This window comes from Narcine bancroftii, chromosome 4 (genome assembly GCF_036971445.1).
Source record: "Narcine bancroftii isolate sNarBan1 chromosome 4, sNarBan1.hap1, whole genome shotgun sequence".
Lineage (NCBI taxonomy): Eukaryota > Metazoa > Chordata > Chondrichthyes > Torpediniformes > Narcinidae > Narcine > Narcine bancroftii.
The window spans coordinates 95814684-95828983 of NC_091472.1; the positions used below are offsets into that span (position 1 = coordinate 95814684).

The 14300-nt window shown below is 39.7% G+C and overlaps 1 protein-coding gene across 6 annotated transcripts in view; it reads right to left on the minus strand.

Annotated features, from left to right (window-relative positions):
• mei4 (meiosis-specific, MEI4 homolog (S. cerevisiae)) overlaps positions 1 to 14300 on the minus strand; it is a 383891-nt gene that overhangs the window by 256297 nt on the left and 113294 nt on the right. For all 6 annotated transcript variants that reach the window (XM_069932067.1, XM_069932064.1, XM_069932065.1 and 3 more), the window contains exon 4: positions 2730 to 2861. In XM_069932067.1, the coding sequence (XP_069788168.1) occupies positions 2730 to 2861 (132 nt within the window). The remainder of the gene's footprint in view (positions 1 to 2729; positions 2862 to 14300) is intronic.

Genomic DNA, 14300 nt, shown 5'->3' on the forward strand with positions numbered 1-14300 from the left:
AAAACCAAAGGAGTGTTGTCATTTTTGTCACAAATATTTTGTGCATAAATGGAGTACTTTAGTGTTAAGTGCATCTTTGCATGATGAGTTTTTAAGAAAAATGGAAAGGATTCTGCTAGATAGAAGTATGAACGATACATCTTCCTTCTTCTCACTTGAAAAAATAGCAAGGGTGTTCAGAGAAACCTACTTTCTACCAGCTGTAAACTGTTTTGTGCTTTAAGTCAGCAAACCTGACAAAGTTCAGTGATACATTTTACAGTTATCACCTCCAAATAAGAAATAGAATGCACTTTAAAAGCATGGAAAGAATCGTATCTCGTGCTTGAAATGGTGGCATGGTCAGTATATGATTACAGCACTAGCTATTGGGACTGGTGTTCAATTCCATGCTTTCTTTAAGGACTTTTTACGCTCTCCCCGTGTCTGTGTGGGATTTTCCCAAGGTTTCCTTCCACCGTTCAAAATGTAGTGGGGATGTAGGTTTATTGGATGTAATTGGGTGGCATAGATTTATGGGCCTAAATAGCCTGTTACTGTATTGTATGTCTAAATTTAAATTTAAAATAGGATTTCTATAAATGGGCAAACAGATCAGCATGTACATGATGGGCTGAAGGACTGGTAGTGTTTGAATCTCTGTGTCACAAAGGAGCCCCAATTAGAGTGTCCAATTGTTGATAAGGTTAACTGTTTTGTAAACCATGCAATAATTAAAAGCCTTTAATTATTGGATTCATCTTTCAGATGCAGGAAGATGATTGTGGTTTTTGAAGGTCTACCAACCCAAACTCAAGGCTCTCTTTCCTTTTCTGCTTCTTACTCAACTCTTTATCAAAGTAAATCATCTTGTTATTTAATACAATCCTACTTTTAGATATCAATGTCACAGTATAATTTCTAGCAACGTCATGTGAACTTAGCTTTCTAATTTTGCAAAGATAATTCAACTTATGCTACCATCTTACTTCCTGACAAGCTAGAGCCCCAAGCGCAAGGATATTCCCTGCTGTTCTTCAGGTCTAATGCAGCTGCAACCTGTATTTTTAAAAATGTTTGTTTGTTTATGGGTCATGAACATTGTTATCATCCACCCCTTAGTGCCCTAACTACAAAGACATGCAATGAACAAAGTTAGGAAAGTCAGCATTTATCAACCATCCTTTATGAAGAAACTTGGAGAAAGTGAAGAGTCAAACAGGCTGCTGGAGCTGAAAGTTGTGTATGCGTGCGTGTGTGCACACATTTTGAAAGTCTGAAGGAGAGCTATAAAAATGTGCTTGTTTTCACCTAATGTTCACACTGTGCTCCACTGTGATACAGTACATGTTAGACTTGGAGAGGTGAATCTCAACCACAAAATTCTGGGGTAGCACAATTCAACTCTAAGATGGTCATAATCATGTATCACTCTTCAAAACAAATACAATTTTCAGACAAATAGTCTTGCAAAGAGTCAGCACAATGGAACTGAATATACAGGCCAACTTACCAATACAGACTATTTCCATACACTGACTTCATTTCTAACAAATAGAATCTTGACACCTTAGAAGTCAGTTGGCAATGCTTGTTCAGAGACCTGGATTTAATATTGAATGGTGAACGCAGCAGTATCTTTTGCACTATAAATAAACTGCTTCTGATTCGTCATACATTTTGTAGCTTAGAGTGGCAGCAAATGATTAAAAGTTGCAAACAACTTATATGAACCATTATCATAGCACAAATTACCTCAGTGATTTTATTCAAAAGAGAGAAACAATGCTCAGAAGCTACAGATCTTACCTTTGAATCTCCAGTTGCTTGGTTTAATTTGCATAAAAATATTCATGCATGGACATTTTCAAATCACCAGCTAAGCATAAAAATTATTTTATTTTGCTCTGTGGCACTGACCTAAAATACTAAGCTTACATTGAGTATGCAAATACTCAATTTTCCAACAAGTTGAATTCTTCTGCCTTGCAATTTTTGAGAATACATCAGTTAGTTGCTAATTCTCTTGCAATTCTTGGAATGACTCTCTCTCAATTTAATGTACTATATTAAAATAAAGTACAGTTACTTTAGACTTTCACTGAAATCTTCTATTCTTCCCATGTGAGGCTGTGCCAAGGTAACTTCAGTGGGATGTACCAGATTGCACTGACTCCTTTAATGCATGAGGGTTAAGAAAATAGCTTAGGATATGGGCGGCATGGTTGGCGTAGCAGGTAGCACAACACCTTTACAACACCAGCGATTAGGACCAGGGTTTGAATCCCACACTGTCCGTAAGGAGTTTATTCATTCTACCCATGTCTGCCAGGGGTTTTCACCATGGGCTCCGGTTTCCTCCCGCCATTCGAAACGTACCAGGGGTGTAGTTGATTTGGTGTAAATCAGGCGGCACAGACTCATGGGCTGAAATGGCCTGCTACTGTGCTGTATGTCTGAATTTAAGTTCTAAAAATTTAAAGAACTGGACAATGAGTTAGAATGCCCCACAGCCTAGTGTTTGAGTAAGGAGAAAAATACTGAATTCACTCTGCAATTCATCCACACAAAACTTACTTCAGCTGAACAAAAAAGAACAATCTGGTGATGCATTTACTCTGAGTACATTATTACATGGGAATATTTTTGCCTTAAAATACATTCCAATTAAATCATCTATTGGACTAGAGTGTCCAATTGTTGATAAGGTTAACTGTTTTGTAAACCATGCAATAATTAAAATCAAGTACCTGATTTATGTGCCAAAGATAATCAATGAAATTATTAATTTCTGAGAGAAGAGTGGCAAAAACTTGAGTGCTGAATGATGGGCACCGTCCAAGCACAATGAGAAGCTCAGCCACCAACTTCTGTCCCTGGAACTAAGCAAAGAATACAAGAAACTTAGGAATGAAGTTGATTAGATTTGAAATGGACCATACAAAAAACAGAACACACATCAATAAAGAAAATATCAAGGTTGAACAATGTGCTTAATATTTTTCTTGTTCACAGACCTATTTTTTTCTGATATTAACAGTTATAGATTTATTCACCTGGTTTGCAATTCACTAGCAAGCTTCTTAGAGACCATGATTACCAGCATACATTAATCCATAATGATACTTAAGTGATTTGGGATTCTGAAAGAAATTTCACAGCAGAGTAGTGACATTAATTTGAAATAAGTAGGTAAGATAAGATAACACAACATGGGACATGTTGTGTTGCACAGAAAATAACACAAATGAAAAATCAGATGTTTTCTAGCTTGGGATAAGGTTGTGAAGGTTGCTAAATAAAATTTGAAATATGTCCTTTCATTCCTATCACAAAATGTATCACAATTCAATCTTTAGCTTCCTTGCTATGTCAGGGTAAATGAAACAACGCCTCATTTAAATGACTGGGCAGCTTTTTCAAAAACCTTCCTCCATTCTTTCATCGCTTCCTTATAATGAGATCAGAAACTTAAGATGTGATAAAATACTGAGATACATTGACAGTTCCTTACTCTGTGGAGTTATATCCAACTAACTCAAACCAGTGATCAAACCTCAATATCTTCAAAACCTCATAACTTGTGACAGGAAGGGAATGCAATGGAAGAAAGGTGAAAAAATTGGTAAGAAATTAATAAAGGCAGAACTTGTTCAGTATTTATTTAATGGCTCTTGCCTTAAATGCCCAAAACTCTGTAGAGTTTTCAGTATGATGCTTGGAAAAGTGGTAAGTGAATTAGTTTTGGATAGGATTATAAAAAGGAGGCTGAGAATTTTGTGATGCGGGAATCTGGAGGAAAGGTAGTTTCTCACAGACAATTCAAAAGAGTGGAGATGGGGATTCCAAGTTATCATCTAAGTTACATAAATAGCTAAAATATTTTGGAGCAAAAAAAACGATCTCTGCTGGTTAAGCAGCATCGGTGGGGGAAAAAGAATAGTCAATGTTTCAGGCCCAAACCTTTCATCCAGAGAGCGTCTGCAGTCACTTGTGTGTTCCCAGCTAAAGTATCTTAGCATTCAGTGATTAATTTCTTTGGTTCATTCAATTTCAGCAGTGTATTACCATATAACCGTTTACAGCACAGAAACAGGCCATGTCAGCCCTTCAAGTCCATACCGGTTCACTTGAACAACTCCACTAGCTCCTCCACAAACTCCTGAGGAAGTAGAGGCTTTCTTCATGATGCCATTGGTTTTTTAAAACACATAAGAATTATTTGTGCTTAATTATATAAATAATGAATATAGTTAAGGACTTTTTGTGATTTTTTAAATCAAATTGGAGATTCAATTTTGGCCTATAACCAAACATGAGCTTCATGTGTGCAGCTTTCTGAGCTTGAAGGACAGCTGGTTGCATGTGTAGGGCATAGGAATTAATAGATACAGCATGGGAAAGCCATGTCACAATGGCACTCTTAAATCAGTATTCAGCACTGAATCAATAGAAGGAACATATCTTAAAAGGTATTAAAAAAACTGCAGATGCTGGAATCTTGAGTGAGCAAGGAGAAACTGGAGGGACTCAGCAGATCAGGCAACATTCATGGAGAGAAATGGGCCATCAATGATATGGGTATGGGATCTTTTATCGAGACTTCAGCTTCTTACTTATTTTGAAAGGTACAGTCCTGAGCAACATGACATAAAGAACTATCTGAGAAGGACGATACAGTGTAGGCATTAGGAGCGTATGGAGATGAGATCTGTACTGGTCCAAAAGTAATTCTGCTTAAGATGCTCTTCCAGGTAGCAGAGATCACAGAGAGGATGCATTACATAGTGCAAGGCAAGGAGCAGGAGCCATGATGCATGAAGGAACTAATGTAAAGTGAATATGGGTTAAAAATCTTGATGTTTGGATTTAAGAAGCCAGAGAAGGTTTAAAAAGCAAGGATGAATCCCATCTTTCATGCTCCAATGAGACTAGAGATAGGAGAACCTGGCAGGTTAATATGTGGCTCAAGGCATCGTGAGAATGATTATTGTTGGTCATATTGCTGACCATATGATATGGTCTTCCAAATGCAGCACTGGCTGAGATAACTCCCAGGGAAGTAGATATTCATTGGGAACCCTGTTCACATAAAATTCAATTCCACCCACCCCATCTCTCATCCCTCCAACCCTGTTTAAGAGCAAGTTTTATCTGGATGAAAAAGACAATCTTCAATTGCACACTGCTGAAAAGAAAACTGCAAGTTATATCTCACGGGGGACATCACGTGATACCGTGAGGAGCAGCAGGCAATCTTACAACTCCCGTAGGAATAGTTAAAAATTTAGAAAAGCTTTTTCTACAAATAGTTACTTTAAAGATAATATAAAGCATCTAACTGAAGATTGAAGATGTCACCTAAGAAGGAGAAGACATCTAAATTAATTCCTACTAAAAAGCCTGAAGAGAAGAAGAAAAAAGAAACTGGGCTTACCTTAGCGATGAAGCAGGCCTCCGAAGTACTCTTTGGATCTGCCGGTGAGGACCCGGGAGAGGGACCTTCCTCTGAAGCCTTATTTGGTTTGATCCATAAAGATGGCACCAAAGGAAAAACTAAAACTGCATCGCACAAGCGCGAGAAGTGGGGCATGTGTGGTACAGAAGAGAAAAAGGTTGGGAAAAAAATTCAAGGTCTCTTAAAGGAGCAGTCAGAAGACAAAGGGGACACAACTCCAGTGGAAGAGGCTTCAGAAGAATATGAACGCGAAGAAGAAACATCAAGTTCAGATGAGGAGCAGATTAGAGGCAAGTAAAAGATTTTTAAGAAGGAAATAAATAAGATTGAGTCAAAAATAGATGAACGTCAAATAAAAACTAATTTGTCTTTGGAAAATAATTTTAAATTGTCTGAAGAATTGAAGCAAGTTAAAACAGATTTGACAGTTAAAGTTGATAAGGCATTAAAGGTGATGAATAATGTTTCACAAAGAGTGAATAAGTTAGAAAATAAGGTTCAAGATGTTTGAGAGGAAGTGCAGCGTATTGAAGAGAGATCTGAAGTGTCTGAAGATATGGTGACTAGTTTGATCTCCATGAATGAAAAACTGCTGGAGAAAGTTGATATTCTGGAAAATTATAGTAGAAGAAATAATGTTAATATATTAGGATTGTCTGAAGATAGAGAAGAAGATGTGATTCATTTTTTTCAAGAATGGATACCAAATATATTTGGAGAGGAACATTTTGAAGATAAGATTCTAATTGAAAGAGCTCATACATCTTTGAGACCAAAGCCAGGTCCAAGCCAGAGATCTCAATCTATCTTGGTTAGATTTTTGAATTACCAGGATAGAGAGAATCTTCTAAGTTTGGCAATAAGGAGGGCTAAGGAATATGGACCTTTGAATTATGAAGGGGATAAGATTTTTTTTAATCCAGATTTGAGCCAAATTTTATTAAAGAAAAGGAGAGAATTTAATCTAGGTAAGAAAGTTTTGTATGATAAATGCTACAGATTTGTGTGCATTATCCTGCTACTTTGAAAATATTTGTACCAGGCTCTGTATTGTATTGATCTGTATTTGTAGATTGTTGCCCCACCAACAGTATCCTAAATGGTATACCTACTGTGATGGGAATGGCCACAGGGGTGCTCTGCTCCTTCTATCTCTTCCCCTTGCCTCCCCTGACAGTCACCCAGCTGCCTGCCTCCTGACTCTTAGGGATGATTTCCTCCCTAAAACTCCTCTCTTTCACTGACTCTGCTTCCCAAATGATCTGAAGTTCATTCGTTTCAGCTCGAGTTACCTAACTCATCTTATCAGGAGCTGCAGCTGGTTGCACCTCTTGCAGGTATAGTCATCATCAACAAATGTGTTCTCCCTGACTTCCCACATCCTGCAATCGGAACAGTGGACTGCCCTAACAACTGCCTCCATTACCAAACTCCTCAGTTAATTAACTAGCTTAATGAAAGAAACTTACCACTCTTACCTTACTGGGAGTGAACTCCTCAGCCACTACTTTAGTTTAAAAGATTAAAGGGAATATTAGAGAGAACTTCTGCACACAGAGAAGGAGGGAGTGTGAAACAAGCTGCCAACTGAATTGGTAAATGCAGGCTCAATTTTAATATTTATTAAAAATTTGGACAGGTACATGGATGAGATCCATTTGGAAGGACATGATCTGGTGCAGGTTGGTGGGACTAGGCAGTTAATTCATTTGTCACAGACCAGAAAGGTCAAATGATTTGTCTCTGTAGTGTAGTGTTCTATGGTTCTATGGATAATCAAATCACTTTTCATCTTTGTGGAACTGGAGAATGCAATCCATTTGACAGTTTATGACAATGGTCTCAACTGTATAATTAAGTTACCCTTCATATAACTCTGAGTGATTTGTATTTGATCAATCATAACATTTGATGTGCTGCTTTCTCAAGGGGATCAATTGGTTTGGGAGAGCATTTGAATGATTTAGAAGAGCTGTCAGATGTCAAGCTGTAAATGGAAAAGCTCCCTACTGTTATGAAGGGCAAAGGCTGATGAAAAAATGTTTTTCTTAATGCTGAAATGTTGCACTAAGTTACTTCAGTCACCTGGATAGGGCAAGTATCCTAGCCTAATTTTACTTCAAAAAAGCTTAAATTTGTGCCAAATGTTTATTTGATAGAAAATGAAATTTAAAAAATGATTTACAATGCCATTTATTTTTTCATATTAGTGGGGTGTTTCATGAGATGTAAATTTTCCTTACTTTGTCTACATACAAGTGGTTACATAAAATGTACCAAAATTAAATATGTATTGAATTGGCTTTAATTTTTATTCAGTAAAGCTAACAGTATTTTGATATGAAATTGGAACACATTGGAGTGGATAGCCAATGGGGGATGGTGGATCTGAAGGTGTAACTAGGCCTTTTCACACATTGTAAAATGGAGATTCCCCAGAAATTTTCCTGGGAACCCTCCTGTGAACCTGTGGTATGAAAAGGTTGGCCCGGGAATTTTAAATGGGTCCACAACCCTACCTCATAGGTAGGGTCATGGCCCCATTAAATTTTCCATGACAACCCTCTCCCTGCAGTGTGAAGCCTCATGCAGGGAAGCCTCATGACGTCAGTACTTGTGTGCTGCGTCTCATAGGCGATTAAAATACAAATTAAAAGATACAACAGCGGGCCGCTTCGGAACATCTCAATGGCAGCACAATGCGGGATGAATGGCTGTCACAGCTAGATTTCCCAGAGCAGTTCCAGCTGCGTGAAGGATTATGGGAAATGAAGTTGGTCATTTATCCAGCATTCTGCCGCCATCATGATGTACCGAAGCATGCGGGGGTGGGGGGAAATGAGTGACAGAAGGCTGGGGGTGGGAATGAGAGCCGGGCAGGAGAGCAATCAATGGATGGGGCATGAACTTGCGTAACGTGTCATCGGTTGGAGGTGGGACCCCCCCTAAATTGCTTGGGAGGGCAAATTCCCATGAATTTGGACTGTGATGTGAAAGGCCTGGGAGATCCAGAATTCCCGGGAATTTCACCAGGACAAAGTAGGGTCACCAATCCCCTGCGGTGTGAAGACGGCTACTGTAAAGGACAGGTAGAAAATTTACATAAAGGGTAGGAAATTCAGCGCAGGAGTAAGTGTGTGAATCCTTTGAACTTGTTCCAGTATTCAAAGAGATCACAAGCAATACATCTCTGTATATCTGTCCAGAAGCTTTTGTTTCTCTTCTTCGTATATATTTTAATTCGATATACAGCACCTTAACAGGCCCTTCTGGCCTTTGAGTTGGTTCCAGCCAATTACACCCATGTGACTAATTAACCTACCAACCCCATATGTCTTTGGAATATGGAAGAAAACTGGGACACCCTGAGGAAACCCACGGGGTAATGAGGAGAATGTACAAACTCCCCACAGACAGTGGTGGATTTAAACCTGGGACACTGGCGCTATAATAGCGTTGTGCTAATTGCTAGTCTACTGTGCCACTCCTTTGCTAACCATGCTGCCCATCAAATGGCCCTTATCCTTCAACACCTTTAATAATCTCACATTGAAAGTTCACAACCAACTGCATCAAATGTGTTTTGTGGACAAAATTTTCAAACTTTTAACACCATTTAGACATAGATCCTTAATAGGGTTAGATTTTCAACCAGAATCTACCAACAATGTTTTTGGTATCGTAGAGTTTACATGACTTACTTCTTGAGCAACCCACATAAAGAGAATGAGGAAGAGCTGAATTTAGATACAAATGATTTTACCTTCAATTGTGATATTACCACCTTGATAAATCCCACTATCACTCCTCTGAATGCCAGACGGTCTCTGCTAAGGACTGGCAATCATACACTCCTAATTTAAACATTCCAATCCCCATGGCTTTTCTGCAAGTCCATTTCCCAACTACATGGGTTCCTGTACGCTTAGATCAAGGCATTTCTCAGAGTTGTTGAAAGATACCTTTACCAGAGTTTACTACATTTCCAAAGGACTTTATCTTAGATTGAGGTTTTTTTTTTCCCCTATCTGGAACTAATCTTGTTTCTGCTGTTGTACTGCAACCTTGATCACAAGAAGAAGTACAAGAATAAGATGCTTGAGAGACTCAACAGGTTAGGAACTATCCATGGAGAGAAATGGAGTTTGAGTTTTGGGTTGGAAACCTTTCCCGAAATTCTAGGTCACATATTTGCTGCAGAGCATGAAACTGAAACTGAAGTTCGTCCTATGTCGTTGTTGAGTAGAGATTAACAAATGTCCAGCATGATACAGAAGCAGACACTATCTGTCTCTTTTTGATGGCGTGGTCTTGATTGTACATTTTGCAGCAAAACATTGCCTGCATCTCCTGATTTGACCCACTGGACACCAGGAGATGACAAAATATGAATTACACATTTGCAAATTGGCAATCAGGAGCTGCCCGTGGCACAATTCATTCCTGAATAACTTTGTCTCAGCAATGATGGTTGTCTCTTGATTTGAGTTTGTACATAATATATATGTACAAACTCAAATCAAAAGATGAATTTGATAAATCAAATTTGATAAATTTGGATGGAAGAAGACGGCCTGCAGTAAGATATGGCAGAGCAGTGGTGTGTAAAATTTGACAGACACTTGTATTGATAGATCAAGTTATAGATAGCTACAGCCAGTATCTTTCTGGACTGGCATAAAATGTTATATGCCTGTTGTCTGCTTCAATCATAACTCAGCAGTGAAATGATAGATTAGTTGCAGAAGGTGGATTTAGTCACAAGGCAAAGTTCATAGTTCAATTTTTTCTCAGAGTATATACAGGACATCACATACAACCCTGGGATTCTTTCTCATGAGCCAAGCAGAATTTCTACTCATCAGTAATTGGTAGGGAGGCTATCTTATCGGTGGAGGAAGAGAAAACTTAAAATAGGTTTTGGTGGCGCTGTTCTTAGGTCTATATTTTCTCTATATTTTCGATAGTCCACATTCCCTTTCATTCCCTATTGCTCCTCTTATTTACTGTTGAAAACCTCTCAAAACTACTCAGCAAACTCCAAGACCTAGGCCTCAATACTTCACTGTACAATTTGATCCTGGATTTCCTCACCACCAGAACCCAATCAATGCAGATTGGCAAGAGCACCTCCTCCAAAATCTCCATCAGTACTGGAGGACCACAGGACTGTGTACTTAACCCATTGATCTACTTGCTTTTCTCTCTGACTGTAGCTCAATACGACAATATATTTACAAATTTGCTAATAACATTACAGGAATGGGCTGAATAAAAAGGGGCCATGAGTCAGTATACTCAAGGGAGATTGAAAACCTATCTGAAATGATGGTGCTGACGATAATGTGGACCTGTGAGGAGCGCAGACGCAGTTCTCCTCCACAGAGTTCCACCACCCAGTCCAACTATCAGCAACTCATTACAGGCTTTAAACAGTCTGTTAAAGGAGCTATAAGTGATTTATTTTTAAATCCTGTGACCGTGGGGTCTGGGCTCAAGATGGTGGCGTCCATGTTCGGTAGGGGCCTTGAGGAGGAGGAGCATATGACTGGTGCGAGGCACCATAAAATTGGGAGACCAGCTCCTATTTGAGAAGAAGCACGATACAACCCATGGGATGAGGACCACAGGGGCAGATCAATGAGGGGGCTCTGCAACTGCAAAACACACAGGCAGTGGGGCTGTTGGTGATTCAAGGTGAGGAACCCACACAAGCTGTGGGTTGCCGACTGCAGTCAAAGGACTCATAACAGGCTGCAGAGTGCTGGAGACTGGCTCAAAACTAGCTGAAGTGGTACCAGGTATCAGAACCAGAATGGAAGAGGCTGCTGACGGTGCTGAAGGCTTCCAGATCATGTTTTGAAGTTTTGATCTGGAGCGAGGGTTGCTGATGGCTTGGACTGAAGTCCATATGGGCTGAAGAGGTTGCGGGAGCCACTGGAGATGAATCCATGTACATTCAGTTTCTTTGAAGGGACTCACTTTTACTTTTTTCTGACTTTAAGGGGCATCAAGCAATTCCTGAAGATAACAAATCTTTGCCTTATGCAGAGAAAAGGCAATTTCGTGTAATATTAGAACTGTTTTATTACACAACAGTAAAGGAATCCTGAATCTTTTTTTTTAAATTTTACAAAACATAGTAGTGTATCACATCTAAAAAAAATCCTTTTTAAAGTACTTACACTTTCTTTTAGTATAATTCACTTTGCAGATACAAACATAGCATCAGCTTATTTGTAATTTCCTTCCCTTCCCCTAGAACTTTGAAAATTAAGCAACTAAAACAATTAAAGTTACAAAAAATGATAAAAAGATAAAAGAAAAATTCAGCATACTTCTAGTCTTTCTAATCTACTTCCTCTCTTTGAGGTGTTTCATTGCTGTTGTCTTTATGTATTTTGTGAGCTTTTTAGAACTATGGTTATAGCTGTCAACAGACTCGCCAAGGCAAATAGCGCCTTTGGAAGACTACACAAAAGAGTCTGGAAAAACAACCACCTGAAGAAACACACAAAGATCAGCATGTACAGGGCCGTTGTCATACCCATGCTCCTGTTCGGCTCCGAATCATTGGTCCCCTACCGGCATCACCTACGGCTCCTAGATCACTTCCATCAGCACTGTCTCCGCTCCATCCTCAACATTCATTGGAATGACTTCATCACCAACATCAAAGTACTCGAGCTGGCAGAGTCTGCAAGCATAGAATCCATGCTGCTGAAGACCCAACTGCGCTGGGTAGGTCACATCTCCAGAATGGAGGACCATCGCCTTCCCAAGATCGTGTTATATGGCGAGCTCTCCACTGGCCACCGAGACAGAGGTGCACCAAAGAAGAGGTACAAGGACTGCTTAAAGAAATCTCTTGGTGCCTGCCACATTGACCACCGCCAGTGGGCTGATATCACCTCAAACCGTGCATCTTGGTGCCTCACAGTTCGGCGGGCAGCAACCTCCTTTGAAGAAGACTGCAGAGCCCACCTCACTGACAAAAGACAAAGGAGGAAAAACCCAACACCCAACCCCAACCAACCAATTTTCCCTTGCAACCGTGTCTGCCTGTCCCGCATCAGACTTGTCAGTCACAAACGAGCCTGGAGCTGACGTGCACATACCCCTCCATAAATCTTCGTCCGCGAAGCCAAGCCAAAGAAAGAAGAAGAGTTACTGTTGCCATATTTTGGCAAAGTATCATATTTATTTCTTAAATTATACATTATTTTCTCCACGGGCTCGCAGTTGTGCATCTCCGCAGATCATCGAGTGATGAGCGGGGGGGATTCAGACTTCCAGGTGATCGCAATATATTCTTTTGCTACTGACAGGGCAATGTCTACAAATTTAATTTGGAATTTAGTTAATGTTCTGCCCATGTCTTCTAGGCTTCCCAATAAATACAGCTCCGGATCCAGTAATCTTAAGTTAATATATTAGATAATTCCAATCAAAAGGGTCTCACCTTCACGCACATATATAGGTACCAATTTCCAACCCACACCTGAAGAACATTTCCAATATCTCTGAATTTCCTTTATGTAATTTTTGTGGTGTGAAATATAATTGGTGTAAGAAATTATACCAACTTAGTCTGGTGTTGATCACTAATGTTACACTTTCCCTACTTAAATCTGACCAACACTCTTCATCAATCATTATTACTAAGTTTGATTTCTTTGATTTTTGCAGACCTGGTTTTGGCCTCTCACTCTGAAGTACAAAGATCATTTTGGGTATAAATTTGGGAGAGCCTCCCAGTCGAAATAGCGCTTCCACCTCATTCCCTTCAAGTGGGACCAAGGTAGGGCCTCATTTTTTTTCTTAGGAAGGATCTTAACTGTAGAAAGTAGTGAAAGGTTCCATTAGGCAAATTATATTTATCCTTCAATTGTTCAAGGACATGAGCTGTCTATTCTCACAGCAGTCCTCAATAATTCAGATCCCCTTTCAGTGCCAAATATTCAGAATTTTGTTACTTAAATTCATAGTTCATCAGTTCATTATGTATTAAGGGACCTTTTGGTGATATTACAATCTCTTTACCGATACAATCATTAATTTCTTTCCAGATTTTTACCAGATGTTTTAGGATGGGGTTATCCATTCTTCTATTTATTAATTTGGTAATTGTTTTGTCAATGAAATCTTTCTCCACCCCCTCCCCCATTATATGTCATCCTAGGTTAACCCATTGTAGTGGTTCACTTTCTTCAAATAAAGATGTGAGGAACCTCGACTGGGCTGCTAAGTTATATTTCCTAAAATCAGGTAATTGTAGCTCCCCCCCCCCCCACACCACCCCCCACACCACCCCCCGCCGCCGCCCCACACAATTTATAATCTCACATCAATTTTTCCATAGAGATCCTGGAGACTTTGCCATTCCACAAGAATGGTCTAAGGAATCTTGAATCAAAACCAAGGTGTTGATTGTAGACTTCAGGAAGGGAAACCCAGAGGTCTACGATCCAGTGATCATTGGCAGATCAGAGGTGGGTGAGCAAATTTAAATCCCTGGGAGTCACTATTTTGGAGGACCTTTCCTGGACCCATCATTGTGAAGAAAGCACGTCCACGCTTCTACTTCTTCAGGAGTTTGCGGAGGGTCGTTATGACATCAGACACCTTGGCAAACTTCTACAGATGTGCAGTGGAAAGTGCTGCATCAAGGGCTGGTTCGGGAACACCAATATCTCTGAGCAAAAAGCTCTGCAAAAAATACTGGACACAACCCTGTATATCACAGGCAAAACTCGAGAAAATCTGTATGGAATGCTGCTGCCGGAGAGCAGCAGCAATCATCAAGGATCCACGCTATCCAGGACATACTCTGCTCTTGCTGCTGTCACGAGAAAGGATGTGT